At 41.8% G+C, this 24659-nt stretch overlaps 1 protein-coding gene across 2 annotated transcripts; it reads left to right on the top strand.

Moving 5' to 3' along the window:
* Positions 1 to 240: 240 nt before the first annotated feature.
* ABRACL (ABRA C-terminal like) lies at positions 241 to 23501 on the top strand. 2 transcript variants are annotated; one of them, XM_065680719.1, is made up of 3 exons: positions 241 to 559; positions 21315 to 21381; positions 22953 to 23501. In XM_065680719.1, exons 2-3 carry the CDS (start codon positions 21321 to 21323, stop codon positions 23135 to 23137), a joined length of 246 nt encoding a protein of 81 aa, XP_065536791.1. In that variant the 5' UTR covers positions 241 to 559; positions 21315 to 21320; the 3' UTR covers positions 23138 to 23501. The 2 variants fall into 2 exon arrangements, with proteins under 2 accessions (XP_065536791.1, XP_065536790.1); XM_065680718.1 differs by lacking the exon at positions 241 to 559 and adding an exon at positions 18749 to 18917.
* The last annotated feature ends 1158 nt before the right edge of the window (positions 23502 to 24659 follow it).

Here is a 24659-nt window from a genome sequence, read left to right as displayed (position 1 = left end):
CCAACGGCGTGCCACGCCGCCGGCAGCCCGCCCCGCCCCGCCCCGCCCCGCGCCGCGGTGCCGCGCCCCCGGGCGGGCCGTGAGCGGGTGTGGCGGCAGCACCGCCCGCCTTCCCGGGGCCCGGATGTGGTGTGCGCCTGTGCACGGCAGCGCCCCCTATGGGCGCGGCGGGTTGGGGCCGCGGGCTGGGCCGCTCTCTTCACTCCGGGGCCGTACCGAGCTCCTTTCGGGGCGCAGGCACTCGGCCGTCCTCGGCACAGCGGCCGCGCCTCTCGCTCACTGGCTTGGCCGTGGCTGCGCCCCGGTAACTCAGGCGGCAGTCCCGGGCACGCAGCCGGCCCGACGCCGCGAGGCTCGACTGCGGCAGTGGCGAGCCGTGCCTGAGCCGGCGTGGCAGCGTGGGATCCGGGCGCACGGCGGGAGGTTCCGGCAGGACGGGCTCTCCCGGAGGCTTGTGGAGAGCGGCCCGTTGTGCTGCGTCGGCCCTGCTGTGGCAGCCTAACTCAGCAAGTGTTCTCCTGCCACCGTCCGGACCTGATGCAACACCACGTAACGCACAGTAAGAAGGGGCCCGGTTAACTCTGTACAAGAAAGAACAGGCCAGAGCTCACTTGTCCCTTCAGCCGGAGCTCTGGCTCTGCATGGCTCTCTTGGCTGTGTTTTCCTGGACTTGCTGTTCCCCTGTGTAAATCCATGCTGTCACTGCAGTTACACTAACGAAATTCCCTCCAAGCTAGTTTGGCTTCTGCAGAGAGTCTGACATCCCTGACACAGTAAAGTGCCTATGAAGAATGCAATTGTCTTCTAGATCCTTTTGACCATCTGATCTGGTTGAAATCCTGCTGAGGTGGCAGTCCAGTACTTGATGCTTCGTTTATCCTTCTTCCCTTACTCCACTTTCCACCTTCCTTCACAACTATTCCAACGTTTCTCTTCCCAGGTTCCTGTTGCCAACTGCTCTACCTCCCTTAAGCACCTCAGCCTTTCTGCCTTCTAAGATAGCTATACTCTGAACTGCAAACAGAGATTCATCTTCTTTGCTATTTGAAATACACAGCATATCCTTTTGCTGCTAACTAAAGTTCCTGAAAACCACTGATATGTTAGCTTTATAGTTAAAATAACAGACAAAAGGATCTTCCCAGAAATGTACCATTAACAAGCTTTTAGAATCCCAAATGATTAAACCATATAGATTGATCACATTTCTCAGTTAAGATTCCTCAAAATAAGCTATACAGAAAAAATAATTAACTTTTTTTGTATAATATCTAATTATGCTTTTACAGACTTAGATAAGGCAAACTAAGCATCATAGGCCACTTAATTGGAGCCACTGTAACATCAGTATCTCTGCAAGTAAAATGGATGTAGCCTTTCCTCCACAGCTAAACTGCACACTGCAGTTCTATTAGCTTTACAAAGCCATTTATAGAAAAGCTTTTTAAATCACTTACTAGCAGATGATTGGGTTCAAGTGCCTTTGCTTCTTAAAGATTGAGTGATTGTATTATACTTAGGACATTGGCATTTGAAAGATTAATGTATGTATATGGCTGTAATTATAAAGTTCTTTGTAAGTTAGTGTAAGGACCCAAAACACTTTTATTGTCACAATAATTTTGACATAGAATCATAGAATAGTTAGGGTTGGAAAGGACCTCAAGATCATCTAGTTCCAACCCCCCTGCCATGGGCAGGGACACCTCACACTAAACCATGCCACCCAAGGCTCTGTCCAACCTGGCCTTGAACACCGCCAGGGATGGAGCACTCACAACCTCCCTGGGCAACCGATTCCAGTGCCTCACCACCCTAACAGGAAAGAATTTCCTCCTTATATCCAATCTAAACTTCCGCTGAACTTGTTAATTTAGTTGAGTTGCTATTTTATTATTTGCTTTTTTGCAGCAGGAGCACTCTTTCAACATTAATGGGGATTATTTGGCTTCAACAATCTGTATAAGACACGAAAAATAATACAGGGAAGAGGCTCCCTAGTGTGGACTGTTCCCACTTGTCCAAATGCCAAACAGCTCTGGAATAGGTAGCTGTTTTGGAAAACAGGTTGTTGAGGCTGGTTTCCAAGCCCATACCATAAACTTACCTTTTTGCTTTGTGCTAGTTCAGCGACTGAGCAGATAGAATAAGAGTGACAGGACATGTAGCAAACTCATTTCTAATTCACAAGGTCTACATATGGGAGAATCATCTTTGCCTCAGGGAGTCCCAGTACAATGTTTCTGTGTTTGGCTGTGAGATCTCTCTTCTCTTAGCCCTTTGCAAACTTCCAGGCCAAGGAGGGATCAGCTGTTCAGAACATTACCTGTTCCCATCAGGGAAGATTTAGCATCTACTGAGATTAAAAAAATGGACTAAAATCTTTTAAGTGGATTTCCAATGAGGATTCATTTTGTTTGGCTGGAGAATATGCTGTTTGCTACAGGATGAACTGAGAAAAATAGTGTTCCTGCATGTTTGTAAGCTATATTAACTTCTCTGTATGCACACTTTTCAGTGCAACTGACCCAAACAATGGCATCATATTTAAATTTTGAGTTACTTCAGTTTTGAACGGTCTGTATTACAGCATTTTCCAGAGCTCATACTAGATGTGCGAAGAATAAGGTTAATGGCAAAATACCCACCAAAATGTGTTGTTAGTGATACACTTAGCTATAGTAGATTCAGCTTTTGGTACATTAAAAACTTGATTTAACTGCCTTGAATGATGATTTAAGCAGAGCAAGAAGATGAACTTTTCTGGGCTTTTTAGGTAGTGTACCTTTTATTCCATCTTTTTAATGTGCTTTTTTAGGCTCAGAGCTCTGAACAGCTAAGAGTTAAGCTATTCTCCACCCGCTGCCTAATCTTACTGTATTTTATTTTCTGTGAAGCAACTATGAGATGACAGATATTGATATCAAAACAGCCATCCTTTTAAGAGATCAAAGTCAGAGAAAATCATCATCGTCATAGGAATGCCAAGTCTGATGACCCAGATGGAAGGAAGTGCAAGGTTATTTTGCTGCCCATAACAACTCTTCAAATCAGAGCCAAACTCTACATCAATAAAACACTATGTTTGTAGAAAAGTAATATTTTTACAATTTGATGTGTGACCGGAAATATGTATGTCCATTTCTACTAAAATGAAAAAAAAGTAATGTTTTATTCATTTAAGGGAAATGCCAGTTAAAACACCAATCAGGTTTCAGTATGTTCTGAATCAGCTGTGAAATTACTATTGGTTCCTAAAAGCTGTTTGTTACACGTGATGAAACTAATTTATAAAAACAGACATAAATTACACAATATTTAGGGTCTCGTCTTTATCAAGCATCGTGGGAGCCCCATGCCTAGGGTCTACCTGCTTATGGTGGGCCTCTGAATTTCTGAGTTCTTATTACAGTTAGTGGGTCTCGTGTACTACCTTATTTGGACTGAAGCAAGTTACATGCTCAGATGTTTATTTGTTTTATTAGAATATCTTCAAATAACTTTCAACCAGGTAACTGATGGAAAATGGACCCAAATACGTACTTTATATGTACTTTATTATGTATTTGGGTCCACTTGTCCCAATATGTACTTTATATGTATTTGGGTCCACTTTTGATCTGTTACTTGGTTCCCCAAGTTCAGAAAAATGACCCTGAGGTTATTTATCATTGCCTTTCTAAATTCTTTCACATACATAATGCTGTGGAGCAGGTTTTGCAACCTCTGTCAATATACTCCTTTAATTGCAGCTCATCAGGAGTTATGGGAACTTGTTCTGTCCCGAGTCTTTAGTGGAAAGATAAGCAGATTAAGGCGAGAAACGAATGGGAGATGTTTAAAAAACCCCTGCTTTCTCAGGCTTTAGAGCGTTTTATTGTTACTGCCTGATCTTTAAAAAAAACCCAACAAAACCAACCCCAAAATGAAGAATCCATTGGAGGCAGGGTACAGGGTACTTTATTCCCAGGCAGAGAATATTTTGAGAATGGTGTAAACACTTGCAAAAGAAAGAAGTTCCGGTTCTGTTTTTGTAAAAGCATCTTTACTTTGTGTAGAAGCAACATTTTAATGCAAATCTAACCACTTTACAGATGCTTGTTCCAAAACTTATGTAAGTTTCTGCATGTATGTTCTGTATGTTAGGAGTTTACAACCTCTTTCCAACCTTGATGTTTACATTCTTGCAATTTTGAAAAACACCAATTTTGTCTTATGATCAGGTTTCACCTGCTGCTGATTTTACCTACCATGAAATGGCGTCAGTTTCAAAGAACTAACCTCCCTGCCTGTGCCATCTTGGAACCAGATATCTTTAAGGTCCCTTCCAACCCAAACAATTCTATGATGATTCTATGATTCTGTGAATCTGTGATTCTCTATTCTACAAGTCCTGCTGGGATTGTTTCTCCATCAAAAGGGCATCCCACATTTAAGGCTGTGAGATTTTCCATAGCGTTAAATCCTTTCTCCATTGAGCCATGCAGCAGACCATAACAATGAGGGGGAGGTATTTTCTTCCTTCTATACGAGGAGAGCACCTTTGCAAGGAGTATTCAGCAAGCAAACAGCGGATCTAAAGTAATGTTAGTCACCTCAGTGTGGTCATTCTGGCCCCTCCTGCACCTCTGTGCAGGCACATTCCGTAAGGGAAAATAGCTTTCTCAGCAACCTCCCAAAGTGTGTTGTATCACCACTGAAATATGTATGAGATCCTGGCTGGAGACATCCAATATCTGTGGAGTATTTAATAATATTTCTCTCTGTAAATTTCTGCAGTGGAGAATGAATAATACCTTTCCCATATCATTCACCATTGTGCCTGCTCAGTTTTCCCTGGTTTCTCCTTTAAGCTTTTAATTTGTATATACCTCTCATAGTCCCTGTAAAAGTTGCACATTTTTAAAATTGACCCGTTTTCTCTTTCATCCAAATACATCAAATGATTGAAAGGAGTACATAGTCAAATGAAAGTCTCTAAAGGAAAACTTTTTCAATTAAAACAATCAAAGTGGAAGGTATTGTAAAGGAGAAACCTTTTGCTCATGTATGATTTTGGCAGACTTCTGCATGAGATTTTATCTCCGCATCTCAAAATGGGGAGGGGGCACCTACTGTCACCACAGAACAGCTATAGGTATTTGGTAGGTTCCAGAGAAGCTAATGGATTGCAGGGACGGTGACTTTTCATATGTACCTCAGCACTTCAAAAACCTGAGCAGCTGTTCAAATCCCACTCTCTCTTTAAATTTTAAAACTATCTTTGTTTCTTCCAAAGGGAGGGGATGTCTCCTGCTTGCATAATACTATAAACTTAATCTCTTCTTACAGAAATTAAAGTTCCTTTTAGAGTCTTTCAACATGTAACTATAAATCCCTCTGGTCTTGCTGCCATATTTATTTACAGATTATTCATGACAGTGTGTGCATCCTCTTTTATAAATACATTCTCTACAGTTTCACAGAGACAGGAGGAGTGAGAGAGTTTAACTTTTCTTTGTGCTTTTTGGCACTATCTCACATACAAAAGTCTTTATAAAATTATTTACATATTGATAACAACTTCTTTGAAGTATGATAAGGTTATATTCAAATTACTTTTTCTCTTTTTCTTAATGATTTGGGTTACTATTGTAGTTCCTCAATATCTTTGTTTGGTTTGAAGCCCTAAAATTTAAATTACGGAAGCCCCAGCTAGTCTGAAAACAATCTTACGCCTTCTTCACTACCTTTATTTACTTAGCTCCTGTCTGCCTGAAACCTTGATCAGTTCTTATTGTTCTGGTACCTCTCACTCTTTCCTCTTGCTCCCTGAATGTGGAAGTACACTGTAACTTGCTGATGGAAGAGGATGTTATCCCTTCCTAAGGGATCATTATTCCACTGAATAATGATTGCTGTCTGGGAAAGGTTGTTAATGGCCACTTCAGGAAACTTCTGGCACATTAATGAATTTGTCAGAAATTGGTTACAAGATGGGAAGAGGTGCTGAAAGCAAAATTTCACATCTCTCACACATACTCCTTCCTTTTCCTATTCTCTGTTTTTAGCTGTATCTATAAATGTATCTTTTCTTTTCCATTTACTTAAATTTTAGTTTCCTTGTTACTATTTTTTCCTTAAGTTTTCCATTATAATCTGTTACTTAAGGATTTTAATTTCTCCCTTTAACCTTTCTTTCCGCATATGTCTTCCTCACACTAGCAATACAATCCTCCACAATATTGATGTTCTTGGGACTGATACTCTAACTAGACTTTTCCTGTGCTTTGGTACCTTTTCTGTTCTGGATTCATGGGTTTGTTATTTCAAAGTGTGATTCTGCCTCTTGGTCAGAATTTGACTTAGCCCATTCTTTTAGCTGTTTTCCATTAAGATCAGTTTCCCAAGGATTTGAGTCCCTTCCTTTTTGTCCATGGTGATGTGGGCTACTCTTGATATGTTAAGATACATAAAATGTAAAACTCACTCTATTTGTTTAAAATAGCAATAATCTAGCTTATTTCTTAAAGTCCTCTAGATCAAAAACACCCCGGTGTGCTTTCAAATCATATTTTGTTAAAAGAAACACTGTTATGACATTTCTTTGATGTTTGAGGTATAGGAGGGATATTAAGAATGCTGTATGCTCCATCTGTGGTGGCTGTAGGAAGGAGTCTGATAAATAAGGTCTCTTTCTATATATATATATATATAGCTTTGCTTTAATATGTTTTACACTCTCATTTCTTCACACTTTCTAATCTTTATGTGCGGGGGGGGGGTGTCTGTTATGTTTTTTTTCTTCTGAACATCTTGACTTATTTTGAAGATCTATTCCCAATTACATCTCTTTATCCACACATTTTCAGGGAAGCTGGGAACCAAGCATGATGAAAGGACATGCAGTAGCCATATGTGCCCATGAAAGTCCCATCCCACCCCACCCCGGGCAGAGCACCAGGCAGGGCTAGGAGGTCTGGACCAGCGGCCCATGGCCAGGGACAGGCAGGGCTGCAATGTGGTGGCGCTTCAGCTCTGGCCAGGCCCCATGGCACAGCCCCAGATGAAGGCAGCTCCTATGGGACAAGGTTGGCCCTGGCTGTATCTGCCCCTCTGGCAGCTGCCTCTGACCCCCACAGCCAAACCCATGCTTACCTTTAGGTCACTGATCTCACTTCTGTGTCCCCAGCTTACATATATTGTTGTAAAATCTAGAATAATAGCTGAGGAGTATAATTTTGCATCTATATTAGTGTTTTGGGGAGCATTAACTATTTTGAAATACAGTAGTATTTTCAATGCACTACCATTCCTATTCACATATATTCACATATACAACATACACAGAATTGGAAGTTCTTCTGCTTGCATTAAGAGACTCAAGATGTCAGAGAAGAAAGATGTAGTTTTCCTGTTAGTGTATAAATAATTCCTGAAGCAAAGCTCTTACCATTATAACTTCCTGCTAAACTTGACTCAGTTAGCAAATGCTAATAACAGTCCTATAATGTAAAATCAATAACTGTTATTTGAACTAAGCCTATTATTTGAGCAGAGTGGAAATATACTTAATTAGCACACATTCAAATGTTCTAAAGAAATTACATTTCTTTGGTTTCAAAACATCATGTTCTGTTCCAGTCATTTTAGAGGGACTATATTTGGTAGAACTGGGGCTAAGCCTATATAGTACTACAGCTCTCTGAGGCGGAATCATTGCCAAGTACTTTATTTGTCCCTGTTCCTTCTAGAAAAAGGTTCAGATCTTATAGTTCTTTAAATTAATCATAAAATAAGCTTATTAGAAACTGGCAGGATGGAATGAATATGCATGCATAAATACAGAGACAGTTGCATCTTTTGCTATCCACACTCTTTTTCATGTAACTGCTAACTTGTATGTGCCCTTTTATGTGCTTCCCACCAAAGCCCTTCCTTTGCCAGGATTTGTGTCTGTGACAGAGTGAAGAGAATACTCGGAGTGCATGAAGTGTGTATCTCTCTTTTTCTGGAGAGTGAAATAAAAGCAGCTCTTTGTATCATTACTCTTCCCATGCTCCTTTTCTTTCAGGCTAAGAGGGATTAGAAAGTATAGCTGCCCCTCTGACTTGAAAGGATGTGTCCTGAATTGGTATCTCCTTTGTACTCCCCATTAGATCAAACAACGGTTGCAATAAAAAGCAATGCTGATTCTTTGCAGAAGTCCATGTACTGCTGTTACCTGGCTAAAGTGGCAGCCTTGAACTCCTAGCTTGAACAGGTGCTAGAAAGTAGCAGGCTATCTCATCCTCCTTCTCCCCACCCAGAGAGGTATGTACTAGTAGTTTCTTCGTGGCCTGCTTTGGGAAATGTCTGGGTAGTGCTTGTTTTTATAGGTGGCTGAGAGATGGAGAGGACAAGCCTCAGCCACAATCCCTGCAATTCTTTCGAGGAGGTTCTCCTACAGATAGAGGAAATAGCACTGGACAGCACAGCAGGGCTTGCTGGGAGCATACAGCATGCTCATGCTTGCTTCTCCAGTTACAGCTCATCACTGAGTAAGAACAGAAACTTCTCATACCACTTTCAGTTCATTACAATGAGAATTACTGCAACCCTGGCAAAATGCCTTGGACTAGGACAGCCAAGAGTGGGCCGAATGTACTTCAGACTTCACTTGCTTGTATTTGATCATCATACTTCAGCCATTCAAATGACTGAAGACTTAGGAAAAACAGCTGAGAAAAAGAAATCCCAAAATAGTTTACTGAGATTTTGCAGGCAGCTAATTAATTTACTTGTGTAGTTTGATCTTTTGATCTTGGAAGAGAGAGGACGCTTTGAATGAAGAACTACTGTATTTTATATGAAAGAAAAACAGAGGCAGCAGCTACCTTTGACATACAACCTTTTTTTCTGAATACAGGCTTTTCTGATATTGTCTGTATACTGCAACAGCAATTTATATATTATTAAACACCCAAATACACTAAACAGAGATGATGTACTCAAAGTGGCAGACCCTTGCTTTTTTGAATGAGGCATAGTGAAAAGGAGGAAGGAAACTGTAAGAACAATAGGCCTGGTCCCATTTTCCTCCTCTCTTTATACAGAGATTTTGAAGGAAGTGAAATGGCTCTGTTTCCTCACATCTGACCTGTGAGAAAAATAGGCGGTGCAGTCAGTTTTTAGCTTGGGAACACATACAAACTCTACTTCCCAGTAACAAAATAAAGGATGTGTATTCCTTAGAAAGTAAGTGAATGAAAAACTGCCTGCATTTCTTCTGGCGTGAGATATTAGATTTTCTACCTTCTGTTTGCCTCTGTGATGGAAACATTCTGATCTGCAGTAACCAATTAACTGATGTACCAAGTCTTTATTGATGACTGCTTGCTATTGTGAGAAGCTATTAATACTGAGGATAATTTCTGTTTTTGCTTAGAGAATCTTTGGTTAATTGATAGAATGGGGTCAACAATACAGACTTGGTACTTTAGTTTGTATGTCTCTTAGCGTACAGCTGTGACGAACTACTATTTTGCCATGTGTCTTTAGCTATCTAGAAGTTAGTTGCCATCTCTGACCTACTTATTGAAGCTCTCTCTACAGTGGTGCTTTTTGGAAGGTGAGGTATTTATCCGTCTTCTTTACTGTAGAGACATAACTATGTATACATGCAGAGAGTTAGTAAAGTAACTAACTTGAAAGAGACACCTTATTTTCAGGTAGCTAAATTCTGGTGAGATGAATACCAATGTAAAGTGTATGCACAGGTAATACAGTTTAAAAATCTTCCTGAAAATTAGGGATCTTTCAACTCCTACCCAAAATTTTAGCCACTGCACTTTACCCAGTGATTTATTAAATGCCTCCTAGCTTTTCAGGGAAATTGTTAATTGTTCTTTATGCAGCTCACAGCAGTCCTATTTTGCTAGCATCTGCGGATAAACAGTTTCCCATGGCTAATGTACATCCTAGTGCAACACCAGCCATTTTAAACAGTGTGCATCATTGTCAGTCTTTCTTCTGAAAGGTGCACTGAGAAGGTGTTAGCTGAGGTCAAGGGAAGTCTTCTAAAGGGTTAGAACATGAAAGGTCACAACCTACCCTTTTAAATAAAATCAAGAGGTTAGGCTCTGACTACATTTTTCCATCAGATCTCTCTTCCCCTTTGCTTCCACTGGCGTGTGAAATAATTCAATAGGACGAAAAGGGAAAACTTGGTTTTGCATGTGTCCCTTAGTACTACACAGAACTGACCCACAACTGAGCCACTGGTCAGTCTAATGATCAGTTGCTTTTGATTTAGACTGTTTCTCCAGTTTTTCTCCACACAAAGGACTTCTGTCAAGTGTCCTCTTATGGCTTCAGCTGTGTGACTATAAAATAACTGAGAAAAAGTCCTTGTTCTGTTTTTTTATTTCCATTTTAAGACCCACCTCTCCTGAATGTACTCTTGAGAAAAATGGCTAATATTTCCTCTGTACCTTATCCCAAATACTGTACCTGTGCCCACATGTACATTTGCTTTCTGACGGACATGTGTACCTTGGTTATGTAGCTGGGAAGTTCCTCATCTTACACTGACTTACTTTGCTTAGTGTATGATGCAACTGATTGTCTAAAGAAAACAATAAAATTACACCTCCCATGTCTATTTCCTGTTAGCACTGTAATACAGTTATTTATATTTTTAGAGCAGAAATACATATGTAAGTTCTGGAATCATTAGCACCTCCCCCCATGTTTGTTTCTGCCAAATTTGCAGACCATCAGAAGCATACTTCCCTGTCATCTAATATTTTATAAGCTTCTATTAAATTCAAAATGGAGATGAATTTTTTTAGAATGGAGTAATATGCTGGATCCTAATAGCGGAAGGAAGTTGAAGCTGATCTAAACTTACATAAGGAAGGTTTGGATTCAGAGGAAGTGCATTGGGAAGTTTCTGTAACAGTTCACAAAGAAAGCACTTGTATGTGTGCAAGACAGCTTTTGTGCTTCCTTCAGTAAACATAAGGGAAGTGAGATTCATTTGTGCTATTTGTGTGACAGAGAACAAATAATATTTTGCTTCAAAATATGATGTCACAAAGCTTTGAGAAGCAAATATTATTTATATATGTGTAACACAATTACACAAGTTAGCTAGGAACCAAACAGGAAGATGGTTGTACTTAATTTTCTTAATTATGTTTTTAAATCTAAGCTTCTCCAACGTGTCAGAGATGCTTGGACAAAATTTCCTTGAGGAAAAAAAAAAAGGGTAACATTTTTCCCAGAAGCTTGGGATTCACAATTAGAGTTAACTTTGCAGATGAAAATTGCATGAAAATTCATAAATCTTAGGTGTTATATGGAGGAAACCAGCACATCATTTGTAATCAAACCATATGGTGTGTTTAAAAGTGTAAATTAATTTGATGTTCTTGTAATACTTCCCTGGTAGACATTTGTCTGCTCTTTGATATCAGGATACAGTTTGACCTACACTATGACAGAAATCCCCTCATAGGCTATTAGGTCAATAGGTGAGAACATTAGCAGTGCACTATGGGAAGATGTGTCAAGAGTCTCATCATTGTTCTGTGTTGCAGTTTCAGTTTTGAATAAAATTATTTAGAATCAAAAGACTTGTGGCTGCATTTCCAGTGAAATTAATAAAGTTTCATCAGTTACAAATTTGAACCTCATTTGGATTTCAGAGCTGGCATTTTATCTTGAAACCAGAAAAGAATTCTTAAAAGACATTTTATATGTAAATTTGACCCCCAAAATACACATACCCATATACAGGAACCAATAAAGTGCTCCTCTACTTGACCTCAAAATACAGTATAAATTCAGTGTAATTGTGAAAATTATCAGATTCAAATGATTCAATGTGCACCTTAAACATGGTTTATGAGCCAAGAACCCGAAATGCAGGCTAGCAAAATTACAGGTTTATCCCTAAAAACTGCTTATAAACAGGGTTTTTTTATATTAAATTGTTATTAACTGTCATTAATCTAGTGATTAAGGAAGTTTTTCTTATGTTTTTAGCCAACTATAAACTTCTGTGAACCATGCGTGCATGGCCAGCAGGAGGTCTTGACATTTCACTAAAAAATATTTCAATGTAATGACTTTTGCCATGATAATATTTCGCATGTTAAGTAAATGCATTCTGACAAATGTCAATCTACAGGTCCATTTCAATAAAATTTCCTTCAGGACAAGATGTGATGTACTTCTGTCATGAGTCATTACAAATGCCTGAGATTTAGGAAGGAAATTTATATGAAACTAATAAATAAAGATATTACACCTACAGCTATATTTGATGTGGATGTGAATAGTAATTCTATATTACTGAAACTGTCATCTCTGCTACTGTTTTTTGACATCTTTATGCAATGACAGTATTTTTTGTTTTTTTGAAAAGTCCCCAAAATGTCAATATGTATGTATGTGTGTAGAGGGAATGGGAGAAGGGGTGGTGATTTTATTTCCACGATGAATACCAAACAAGTGGACAGAGGGACTAAATGATTCAGCTGTTACCATGCTGGCTGGAAATCAGGAGATGTACTGGAGTTTCCTTGCTACAAGAGATTTTTTGATACCAGGAATCTGAGGAAGTAATTAGTCTTCATGTTCCTCTCTCTCAAATGTTCAGCTGTTATAGCAAAGAACACTATAAAACACACTAAATACAATCAGCTATTTATATATTTCTTTTTCTCTTTGTAAACTGTCTCCAAACACTTTCTGATACTCTGCTCCCTCAAGACATAACTGCACATCCTCTTCACTTCACATCCTCTTCACTTCACATCCTTTTGTGCAGAAAAGCATCACCCAAGCTCAAAATAAACCCCCTGCTAATTCTGATTTTGTGCATATTTAGGGAGGGTTTGAGTTCAGTCTTACAGTTTTCAAGTAAGTACTTTCAGACACATGATTAGGGCCACCCCATAGTTCTTACAGTGTGTGCTATATATATATGTGTAACTAACATTATGGGCAGTCTTTTAACCTGCACTGATACAGCATCATTCCATGCAAAGGTTTATTCTTTGGTTAGATGTAAAGCAAGTGATTTTGGTGATTCACATCAAGACTTTAAGTATTCCTTCTCTTTTATATTCAACTGTAGTAAAGATTTACAGGCTTATTTTAGGAAGAAGCAGTATTACACTGTTGGAGGTACCTAGTGGATAAGGGTATGATGCCCTCTGAAATAAGTCCCCTCCTAGGCAGACACAGGTGAGTAATTAACAGTGTGAGTCACTGTATGAGTTCCATTTACCTCAATGGAAGTGTTCATTCCAGAGTCAAGACTGTCAGCAGTCACTGTGGGTTTCAAGTCTACTACTTGAAATCTTTAACTCATGCAAAGACATATTTTTAAAGACCTGTTTCAGCCTGGGCTGAAGTGGCTTTACAGCTTCATGTTGAGTCACAACCCTACAGTGGTTTGCATAAAACGGCACACCCATGTTGAGAAGTGACTCACTGCAGGCCAACAGCACAGATACCTGATGGGGCTGGGCTAAGGCAAGGCACATATGGACACTCCTGGTTGAATCACAGCATTGTAGTTTCTGTCCAGCTTTGGAGACCACAAGGAGAATCTCTGGCACTTTGCACAGGTATGAGGTGCTGCTGTTAAAGCAAAGGGATGGGACACAGGCATGTCCAGCAGGAACTCGTGTCTCTGCTAAATCAACAAGTCATACGAAAATATGTTGAAATAACAAAGTAAGACCTGGACTGTGCAAGAAGACGTATAAGATGATCTCTTCTGGCAGTGAAATCTGAAATCACAGTGGCAGTTCTAGTGGTTTTTAGCTGGGGAGGATCTCAACAGAAAACTTTGTATGCACATGTGGTGCATATGTCTGCCTATCCACAAGCACATATAATGCAACAAGAATTCAAGAGAGCAGAGTTGTACAGAACAAGTATTGTACAGAACAAGTATTGTACAGAACAACAGGGGTTATCAACTTATATTAGTCAAGTAAGAATATTCAGCCAACATATGCTGGCAACCAGAAAAAGAATGGCCATTACCTAGCAGATGACCTTGTAACATTCTCCTATATTTTTCAGGCTTGGTCAGTGCTGCTACATGCCTGTCTCTGGAGAAACCTGTTACAACAGATATGTTTACAACATGTTTACTGTAAACATTAAATACTTTTACAAAACTAATTTCTCATGGGGTGAGAGGACAGGCTCCATTCAGAATCAATAAACAAATAAAGGCAGGAGGAGACAAAGAGGTAGAGCTGATGGTGAAGTTTCATGACAGAGAGAGGTTACTAGTGTGTTCTTAGCACCATCTCTGGGCCTGTGATCTTCAAGGCTGTTCTTGATGCCATAGGAAAAGAGCTGATGAAGCTTATATGATCCTATGTCAAATCACACAGTAAAATAGCTGATAGTACTGAAAAATGCAAAGTAGTAGTGGGGGGCGGGAGAAATAATCCTAATTGTCTGTAACAGAACAATTAATTACTACAACTTTGGAAATAGTTTTTGAACCTCTGTGGATAGCACTCAACACTTTTCAAAATGGCAAGTAAAATGCTGGGAATGAGAACAAAGCAGAAAACATCATTATGTCTTTGTATACCCGCATGCTATCCCAGAAAATAGCATGGAACTATTTGAAAAATTATAAAGAACAAGAAGAATCAGAAACATGGAAAGGCATTCATCTCACATGAGATTAAAAAAACTAGGGCTCTTCAGCTTGAAAATAAGATGAGTGATGGGAGAGCTATAGGCACAAACAGGGTGGAGAAAGAGAAGATGGAGTCATCACTTGCTCCAGTAAGTGCCAGGAGCCAGGAAAGTAACCAGGGGATCAACCGATAGATTTTGTTGATTATAATGTTTTCCAAATGTCTGCTCCTGGTCACTGCTCGAGGCAAAATGTTGGCTTAAATTGACTGTTTGATCAGATCCAGTACATACCCTGTGGTGTTCTCAAGCTATGTTTTTTAAATCTTGTGTTGCACAATTCCTCTGTTTGGCTGCCTTCATGTAAAACTGTGCACCTGGGGGACAGTAACAGTACAGTGTGACACCACGAAAGGTCAAATTAGAATAGTCTGTTTTAAGGCATTATCTCATGACTTTTGGTGAGCTGTCTTAGTAAATGCAGCTAAAATGCACAATGAATTATGAGTCCGGTGATGACCTTAACTAGTGATACGAAATATGTATGAGCAATAGTTCCATGTCTGTCCTGTGGACTTGTAAAGGACAATTTTGCACTTTTTTCTTTTATTTTTTTTTGGTTGATTATCATTTTGTGGAAGCAGAACAACTGAAAATCACCATCTCCATAATTTTCACATTTCCTGCTCTCTGCTGCTGCCCCTATAAGGACATAGTCACATAGTCCCGGTGCTGACCAGCTCATTTTCATACTTCGGCAGCATCACTGTTCCCTTAATTGTTATGGTAACAGATGGCTTTGATTACTTATTTACCTAGAATTATTTGAACATTACCTGACAAAGAAGGGCCATGACGTAAGTAGTAATGAAAGCATACCACATGTCAATAATCTCCTGATGTGTTCCTGGGGACCAGTACTTGGGTGCATCCCACTTTCTTTTCAGAAGACAGAAAAAATGCACTTCCTCTAAAAAAGGATTAAAAGAAAATAAGATAAAGAATTATCGGAGAAAGACTTGGGGGTGTTGGTTGATGAGAAACTTAACATGAACCAGCAGTGTGCGCTCGCAGCCCAGAAAGCCAACCGTATCCTGGGCTGCATCAAAAGGAGCGTGACCAGCAGGTCGAAGGAGGTGATCCTACCCCTCTACTCTGCTCTTGTGAGACCTCACCTGGAGTATTGTGTGCAGTTCTGGTGTCCTCAACATAAAAAGGACATGGAACTGCTGGAACAAGTGCAGAGGAGGGCCACGAGGATGATCAGGGGACTGGAGCACCTCCTGTATGAAGACAGGCTGAGGAAGTTGGGGCTGTTCAGCCTGGAGAAGAGAAGGCTGCATGGAGACCTCATAGCAGCCTTCCAGTACCTGAAGGGGGCCTATAGGGATGCGGGGGAGGGACTCTTCACTAGGGACTGTAGTGACAGGACAAGGGGTAACAGTTTAAAACTTAAACAGGGGAAATTTCGATTGGATATAAGGAAGAAGTTCTTTACTGTGAGGACAGTGAGGCACTGGAATGGGTTGCCCAGGGAAGTTGTGAATGCTCCATCCCTGTCGGTGTTCAAGGCCAGGTTGGACAGAGCTTTGAGTGACATGGTTTAGTATGAGATGTCCCTGCCCATGGCGGGGGGATTGGAACTTGATGATCTTAAGGTCCTTTCCAACCCTAACTATTCTATGATTCTACGATTCTATGAATTACAGACTGCTGTTCATTTTTCTCAGATGTATAGCTGATTTGCTTCTTTTAAATTATGGGCTACAATTCAAAACAGAAAAGAATTTCTAACATCGATTTCATCATCATTGGGTCTGAAAAGTTCCAATCTATTACTCAAACATAAACCCATATATCCATAATAACAATAAAGCAAAGGTCTACATTATTTGTGCAAATGTAATGGTGTTCTGATGATTAAAAAAGCTAGAGTATGTGCATGATACAACTGAAAGCATGTTGTTAACAATAAAAACAGAAGGTAAGCATTTCTATGCTGCTAAATAACTGGAATATTTGCCATATTTGCTAACACACTAACAAGATACTCTTTTGAAAGGTTTATCTCAGATTTTCTTTAAAAGTCTGTCCTTATTACTGTAGTATTTACCATCGTGTGGCCGACAAAATGACGATCTTAGGAAAAGCATTATGCCTTAATGTAAGCAAGTATGCCATCATATGCACAGAGCATCGGTGCTTTTCAGATACATTTTTCTGAGAATTCTCCATTGTCTTTTGATTGAATTCAGATAGATTTAAATTTCATTAATTTCATTATTGACTCAGGAACATAGCCCTTTCAATCTTAACTTGTTTTCCTATCAGGGTTTGTTTTTTGAAAAGAGGACCCCTTAGTGATGTTACATACAGTTCCTCTGTTCAGGAAAATGTTTTGATACGCTGTCAGCTGCTCAATATATAGCTCCTCAAGCAGAAAGCAGCATGGGATTTTTTTTTTATAACCAAAGGTTCTGTTACTGATAAATGGTGTTTATTCTAAGGAAAAGATAATCTTTTAATAAAAACACCAACATCAAAAGAATCCCTTGGAAAAGCAAAAGGCTTTGGATTCCAGTTACACATCCCTAGAGTGGTAAAAAGTGTGATCTTCTTGGCATCATTTCCACTGTGCAAATCAATTTATCTAGCTGCAGGTTCTGCCGAACAAGCCATAGCAGAGCTTGTTGTAGTGGTTTAAGGTGCTGTTAGCTATATTTTCATCCTTACACCAGGGGTGGGAGAATACAGTAAGGGACCAGACCTGAGTGGCACAGCTCACAGCCTGAGAAAATATCTCTGCCTCACCTTCAGAAGCTAGTGCATGAAAATGTGAATTGCAAGGGCTGGAAATAGCTTCTCATACCAACTCTGCTTGAGGGGCAGTCATGCCTGATAAGGAGGTGGGAGAGACAGATGGGAACGGCAATGCCTTGAGCTATGCCAGTGAGAATTTTCCAGAGACATGTGGTGTGAGCCTTGCCTCTGACTAGCGGGTTGGCGGCAGCCTCACTGCTTTGTAGGAGTTAATGCAGCTCTTGCTTTTAATGCCTGTGTCCTTGAGAGAAGATGTAAACATGTCTGTGAGGTGAAGAGGAAGCAAGACAAGAGAAGTAGCAAATACTAAGATACAAGACAGAAAAAAAAATTTGCATTCTCTCCACAATGTAGAGTGCAAGGATGTGGCACTGAATGAGAAATTAGATACACTGCAATGTGACTTTGGCAAAGGTACATATTAACCTAGCTCCTTCACTTTCTCCGGAAAGACTACTGCTTTCCTAGGAGAAAACAAATGTGGGCAGCCTTCCAGTAACTGAAGTGGGCCTACCAGGATGCTGGACAGGGACTCTTCATCAGGGACTGCAGTGATAGGGCAAGGGACATGATAGGACAGGGGGCAATGGGTTCAAACTTGAAGAGGGGAAATTTAGGTTACACATAAGGAAGTTCTTCCCTGTGAGGGTGGTGAGGCACTGGAACAGGCAGTCCAAGGAAGCTGTGGCTGCCCCACCCCTGGCAGTGTTCAAGGCCAGGCTGGACGGGGCTTTGAGCAACCTGGTCTAAGGTGAGGTGTCCCTGCCCACGGCAGGGGCTTGGAACTGGATGATCTTAAGGTCTTTTCCAACCCAAACTGTTCTGTGATTCTATGATTCTAAGAAGGGAATGTGTCATGGTGTCACCCGGGGAAGCCAGTGGAGATGGACCATATGAGGCATGGTACAGTAACATAAGGTGACTGAACCAAGGCTGCGTATTATGTTGAGAGCTAACTTAAGAGAGTTTCTGAAGGGCTGGCCTTGGAAAGCATTTTACCTAACAAACTCACTAATCCTTTGCCATGAAAAGAACGCGGTGTGCTGGTGAAATCCGCAGATGTGACAAAGTTGGAAGTCGCTGATGTGGCAAACAGTGAAGTCCTTACGGCGGCGAACGACACAGTCCTTCAAGCGGGAACGCAGGGGCCGAGGGGGAGCCAGGCCTGGCGCCAGGGCCGGGGAGCCCGGCGCACATTGCCGCCCAGCAGCCCCCCCTGCCGCGGGCAGAACGGTCCCGGCGGGGCACCCCTCCCGCAGCCAGCAACAGCACAACCCAAACCGGCCGAGGCCGCCGCACCGGCAAGCGGCCTGGCGTCCCTGGCGGCCGCGTGAGGCGAGGCCCCGCCGCAGTGCGAGTAACCGCCGCCCGCCCCTTCGCCCTGCCTCCGCCTTCCGCCGCCCGCCCCGCCGCTGCCTGGCGGCGGCCTCTCCCGGCGGCAGCGGCGGCGGCAGCGGGTGAGTGGCGGCGGGCAGAGGGAGCGGGCCGGCCGGACTGCGGTGAGCCGGCCTTCCCTCCCTCCGCCCCGGGGGCAAGGCGCTGCCCGGGCGGCGGCGGGCGGGAGCGGGTGCGGCAGGTCCTCGCCCGGGCGGACCCGTTTCGCGGTGGGAGCCCCGGGCCTCCCGTGCCCCGCAAAGCCCGGGGGGTTGGGGGTGCCTCGGTGGAAGGGGCCCGCGCTCTGCCTGCAAACGCGGTCCGTCCGGCCGAGGAGCCATCTTCGGCCGTGTGGGCAGGCTCTGCAGCGGGAGAGCTCGGTGCGGGGCTGCGGAGCTGTGCTGGTGCTAGATCACCGTGAGGTGAATTGCCAGCGGGTGACGAGAAGTTTGGGTGTGCTGAAAAACCGTGCTGGCTTCCAGCAGCGTAGTGACATCAGAAATACTAGTTTAGTAGCTGGCGTGCACTCTTTGATAGTTGGCGTGTCCAGTATATGACGGTATAAGGTAAATATTTCAGTGTTCTTCAAATACCGAGAATTCCTTCTTCTTTACTCCTTACACAGCTGTGGCTCTCCGATCGCAAAAGTCTGGCGTAATAATGTGGAATTATTTTTTTTAATTCTAAATATTGCTGTCTAAATTGTCAGTGTATGTAGATGAGGTGAAATAATTTTAAATTGATGTGAACTTAGAAAGTTAAAAAAAAGCCTTTAGAATTAAAAGAACATCTTTAATGACAAGCTAATTATGCTATTGTAATGGCCAATATTAGAATTGGCAGTTTGACAAATGAATAACGATAGTGTAAGCTTTCTGGTAGATGGGTTGTATTTTCCGCAGTAACTTGAAATGGCAAGTTTAGTGATCACTTAAGCAAAACCTGGAACTTTATAGAATTCATGCAAGGCAGTTGAAGCTGAGAAGCTCTGCTGCTGTGACCTCCCAAGGCAGCCTTGCAGAGTACCACGGCAGTGCATCCTGTTGCAATGTTTCCTGCTAGTCTGTTGATACCCGCCTCGTTGTTACTGTGTGTGAAGGATGAAACCGCAGTTTGAATTGGGCTTTGCCTACAAACCCGTGTTGATACTAAGCTTGCTCAGTGTTGCATGTTAAAAAGACGTATTTTTTGCTAGTGAATTTGGGATCTGAAAGTCAGACTCTTTTACAAAGGTTTTTTACCTTTTGGATAGGTCAGGGGTCAGGAGGTGGAACTATGTCACTTAGTTTTAACTCAATCAAAAAAGAAACGAGAGGAAGAGTTTGTGGTGCATCCAGATGTCAGTTTTTTAACTGCTTCTTTACCAGATCTGTGCAGAAATCCTGGTTTCTTGAACCACAGTGAGGGTCTCGGTGCTCACTGAGGCCTGTCAGGCACTCAGTGCAGAATCTCTACCACCTTTGTTCCCGGCTGCATCCTTAGCACCTGTGGAAGCTGCATTTGATGCCTTACTTTGGGGGGCCCAGTTCCTTGTGCTTATCTTGACACCAGATTTTGCCTAAGGAGTTCTACATGTAACAGTTTCATTGTGCTTACTTGGCTTTGCACAGCATAAATCTCAAAACACCTTTCAGGTGCCTCCAGTTAACAACTCTGGGTGCTTTGTAGCCAAATAGTGTTTTGTGTGACTGTATTGTTGCCATCTACCAAGTTTCATATAGGCAAACTGTTGTGAGGCATTGATGCAGGTTGATGAAAATAGCTGTGTTTCACAGCAAGGGAGTGCACAGGATGTTTGGTAGTGTAGTAGTTCCTTGGGATTACTATGAATGGGAATAAATGTTGGCCGGCGTGGGACACTTGTATAGTTTGTCTCTGGTTCAGTTCTGCTCTTGGTAGCAGGTATGTGATAGCTGCTGTCCTTTCAGGCACTGCGTGCATCTACTTGCTGTTACCAGATGTATGACAGAAATGTCTTGCCAGGATAACTGGAAAGCTGTGGTGTGGTTTAAAAAAGCAAATCTACCACATATGCCAGTGAGGTGTTAAAATAGAAGATGTTCCATTTTTATTGAGGGCACTGATGCAAAGTTTCAAGGCCTCTGAAGACTTATGACGTTAACAGGATTCTCTGATTCTGTGGCAGCCTACGCTCTTGCTTTAAAACAACTTCCTGCCCCCCCACCCCCCCACCCTCCCAGCCTTTCCACATGTCTCACATTTTGAGATTAGCTCCTTACATTTATGTTTAGAATGTACTTAGGTCATAGTTTCTGGTCACTTCCCCTCCAATATGGAGGTGTGGAGGCACTCTTATCCATTCAAGGCTGAAATTTCAGTTATCCTAGAGCCATCTGTCTCTAGGCTACTGGGATTTACAAACTGCTGTGACATTCCTGATGAATTGAGAATAGGCCAGGACAGCACAAAGGGTTTATAGGTCTCCTAATAATTTTATCAAAATTTATTTTACTTTTTAGACCACAATGAATGTGGAACATGAAGTTAGCCTCTTAGTTGAGGAGATTCGGCGGCTGGGAACCAGAAGTAAGTACTGTAATTTCTCTTGACCATACAGACAGATGTAGTTAAGTTATACATACATGTCAAACAGATGTAGTCATATCAAGGTGTGAACTTGACAAATCTAATTAAGCAGGCTCAGATAACTTGAAAACATGCATATACACTTAATGTTGGACTCTATGGTGCTCCCTGTGTCCCATCCTGTAATGTGTTTCTGTTATGAAGTTAAATGTTTAAGCCTCTGCAGCACAGAGAATGTTGGCCTGAAATCCAGCTCCCACAAAAATAAAACTGCAAAGTGACCCTTTCCTTTAGGTTTCCAACACTTGAAACAGCCATCAAAGAAGAAAGCTACACTTTTTCCTTGCATCTCCTTTTCCTTCCATCTCTGTCCAGTAACTTCTGTACTTCAGAATTCATACACTTAAGTTCTATTCATCACGGTGTTTGGAATTGATCTGTATGCCTAGAACTGATCTAGGAGTTACAGGTATAGTGCCAACCTTCCTTAAATTTGCTTAGGAGGTAGCTTTTTCTCTTAAGATTCATTTTCAGTGTTTAAACTCCTCTTTCTTTAGAAATATTTGTGCAATTTGTGGATCATAGAGACATAGAATGGTTTGGGTTGGAAGGGACCTTAAAGATTATGTAGTTCCAACCCCTGCCATGGGCAAGGACACCTTCCACTCGATCAGGTTACTCAAAGCCCCGTCCAACCTGGCCTTGAACACTGCCAAGGATGGGGCAGCCACAGCTTCTCTGGGCAACCTGTGCCAGTGCCTCACCACCCTCAGAGTGAAGTATTTTTTTCGTAACATCTACCCTAAGTCTCCTTTCTATCAGCTTTAAAGCCATTCCCCTTTGTCCTGTCACTACATGCCCTTCTCCAGAGAGGATGTGTTACCTGCTTGTATATCTCAGTTCTGATGCAGTTGCCTTTGGTTCTATTTGAGTTTTGAAAACCTAAGCAAGTATGTATGGTTTAGTGACATGGTTTAGTGTGAGTTGTCCCTGCCCATGGCAGGGGGGTTGGAACTAGGCCATCTTAAGGTCCTCTCCAACCCTAACTATTCTATGATTCTACTATTCTATGATTCTATGTATGTCTTGCATTTTGTGTGACTGCATCTGCCTTTTAGGAATAACCTAGCCAACCTTAACGTATATTTTAAAATTCTTGCTTTGCATGAGAAATAAATTCACATTGCTGCTTTTTCAATGTGAACCTTGAATATTAAAAAGTGGAAAAAAATGGGGAAAACGCTCCATTTTTTTCATTTAAAATTTATTTCCTCCTTATGCTTTGAGGAGGAATAGCCTGTGGTGGTAATAAGTTTCAGAAAGTCATCAGTAAAAATAAATATAGCAGATATATGGTCCTTGATATGAGCCTCTGGAAGAAAGGGAAAGTCATACCGGGCAGAAGTTCTGCCTACTTTTTATCATCAGCATTCATAGTATGTTCCCCAGTACCTTGGGAAACACCATGGGGTTTACTTTCAATGTTCTGATGGCATGTCACTTTGTTTCCCCAGTAATCTCCTAACTGAAAGAAAATCTGTATGTGTTTTCATGTTGTATCTTTGATTTAGATGCTGATGGACAAGTCAGCGTGAAATTTGGTGTGCTCTTCGCTGATGAAAAGTGTGCCAACCTCTTTGAAGCCCTAGTGGGAACTCTTAAGGCTGCAAAACGACGGAAGATTATCACTTATCAAGGGGAGTTACTTTTACAAGGCGTTCATGACGACGTTGATATCATGCTGCTGCAGGACTGATGCAGTGTTTCAGCTATGTATTAATGGAATTGTTTGAGATGATGACTTGCAACGTCCTTTGAATAAGGCTGATCATTCTAAGGTGTTTTGATGCATTTTCTACATCTTTATAGTCAAAAGAAAACTGTCCTATTTTGGAAAACATTCCCTTTTGTAATTCTTCCTAAAATTGTACTGTATGTGAGTAAGGTAAAAGATGGCATATCTCTCCTTTTTTTTTTTTCCAAATCTCAGGTAAAGCTCTCAAATGTCTGATGGTTATTTTTCAACATATGAAGAAGAGGACCAGTAATTAAATGTTTACAAATCAAAGCGTGCCATGAAAACGTAAAATAAAAGCACATACTTAAATTTATGTAATTCATATTGCTGTTGTTTCTCTTTTTATTTGCAATCTGGAAAGAAACCAAACTGAATTGTGTGCTTCGGTTGATACACTGGAGGGAAGGAATGCCATCCAGAGGGACCTTGACAGACTTGTGAGGTGGGCTGATGCCAACCTCATGAAGTTTAACCATGACAAGTGCAAGGTCCTACACCTGGGTTAGAGCAATCCCAGGCACGGCTACAGACTGGGCAAAGAAGAGATTCAGAGCGGCCCTGCGGAGAAGGACTTGGGGGTGCTGGTCGATGAGAAAATGAACATGAGGCGACTGCAGTGTGCGCTCACAGCCCAGAAAGCCAACCGTATCCTGGGCTGCATCCAAAGGAGCGTGACCAGCAGGTCGAAGCAAGTGATTCTGCCCCTCTACTCTGCTCTTGTGAGACCTCACCTGGAGTATTGTGTGCAGTTCTGGTGTCCTCAACATAAAAAGGACATGGAACTGCTGGAACAAGTCCAGAGGAGGGCCATGAGGATGATCAGGGGACTGGAGCACCTCCCATATGAAGATAGGCTGAGAAAGTTGGGGCTGTTCAGCCTGGAGAAGGCTGTGTGGAGACCTCATAGCAGCCTTCCAGTACCTGAAGGGGGCCTATAGGGATGCGGGGGAGGGACTCTTCACTAGGGACTGTAGTGACAGGACAAGGGGTAATGGGTTAAAACTTAAATGGGATTGGATATAAGGAAGAAGTTCTTTACTGTAAGGGTGGTGAGGCACTGGAATGGGTTGCCCAGGGAAGTTGTGAATGCTCCATCCCTGGCAGTGTTCAAGGCCAGGTTGGACAGAGCCTTGAGTGACATGGTTTAGTGTGAGGTGTCCCTGCCCATGGCAAAGGGATTGGAACCTGATGATCTTAAAGTCCTTTCCAACCCTAACTATTCTATGATTCTGTAATTCGATGAATTCTTGTAAGGAACATAGTTAAGTAACTATACAGAAAGTATAACAGTGGGATAGAAATAACAATTGTGGCACAATTCAGTTGAAGAATGACCATCTTTTGGAGTGACCGGGTTGTGCACAAAAAGCCACGAATGGTAGCTGTACCTCATTCATCTCTGGCAGCATAATATGCATTTGTTTTTCTGTCCCGTAGACTTTTGAAGGAGGCCTGTGAGGAACTCACTGAATGCTTTCAT

Source organism: Lathamus discolor, chromosome 5, assembly GCF_037157495.1.
Source record: "Lathamus discolor isolate bLatDis1 chromosome 5, bLatDis1.hap1, whole genome shotgun sequence".
Taxonomy (NCBI): Eukaryota; Metazoa; Chordata; class Aves; order Psittaciformes; family Psittacidae; genus Lathamus; species Lathamus discolor.
The sequence above is the reverse complement of the archived record's forward strand: the minus strand, read 5'-3'. Positions and strand labels throughout refer to the sequence as shown.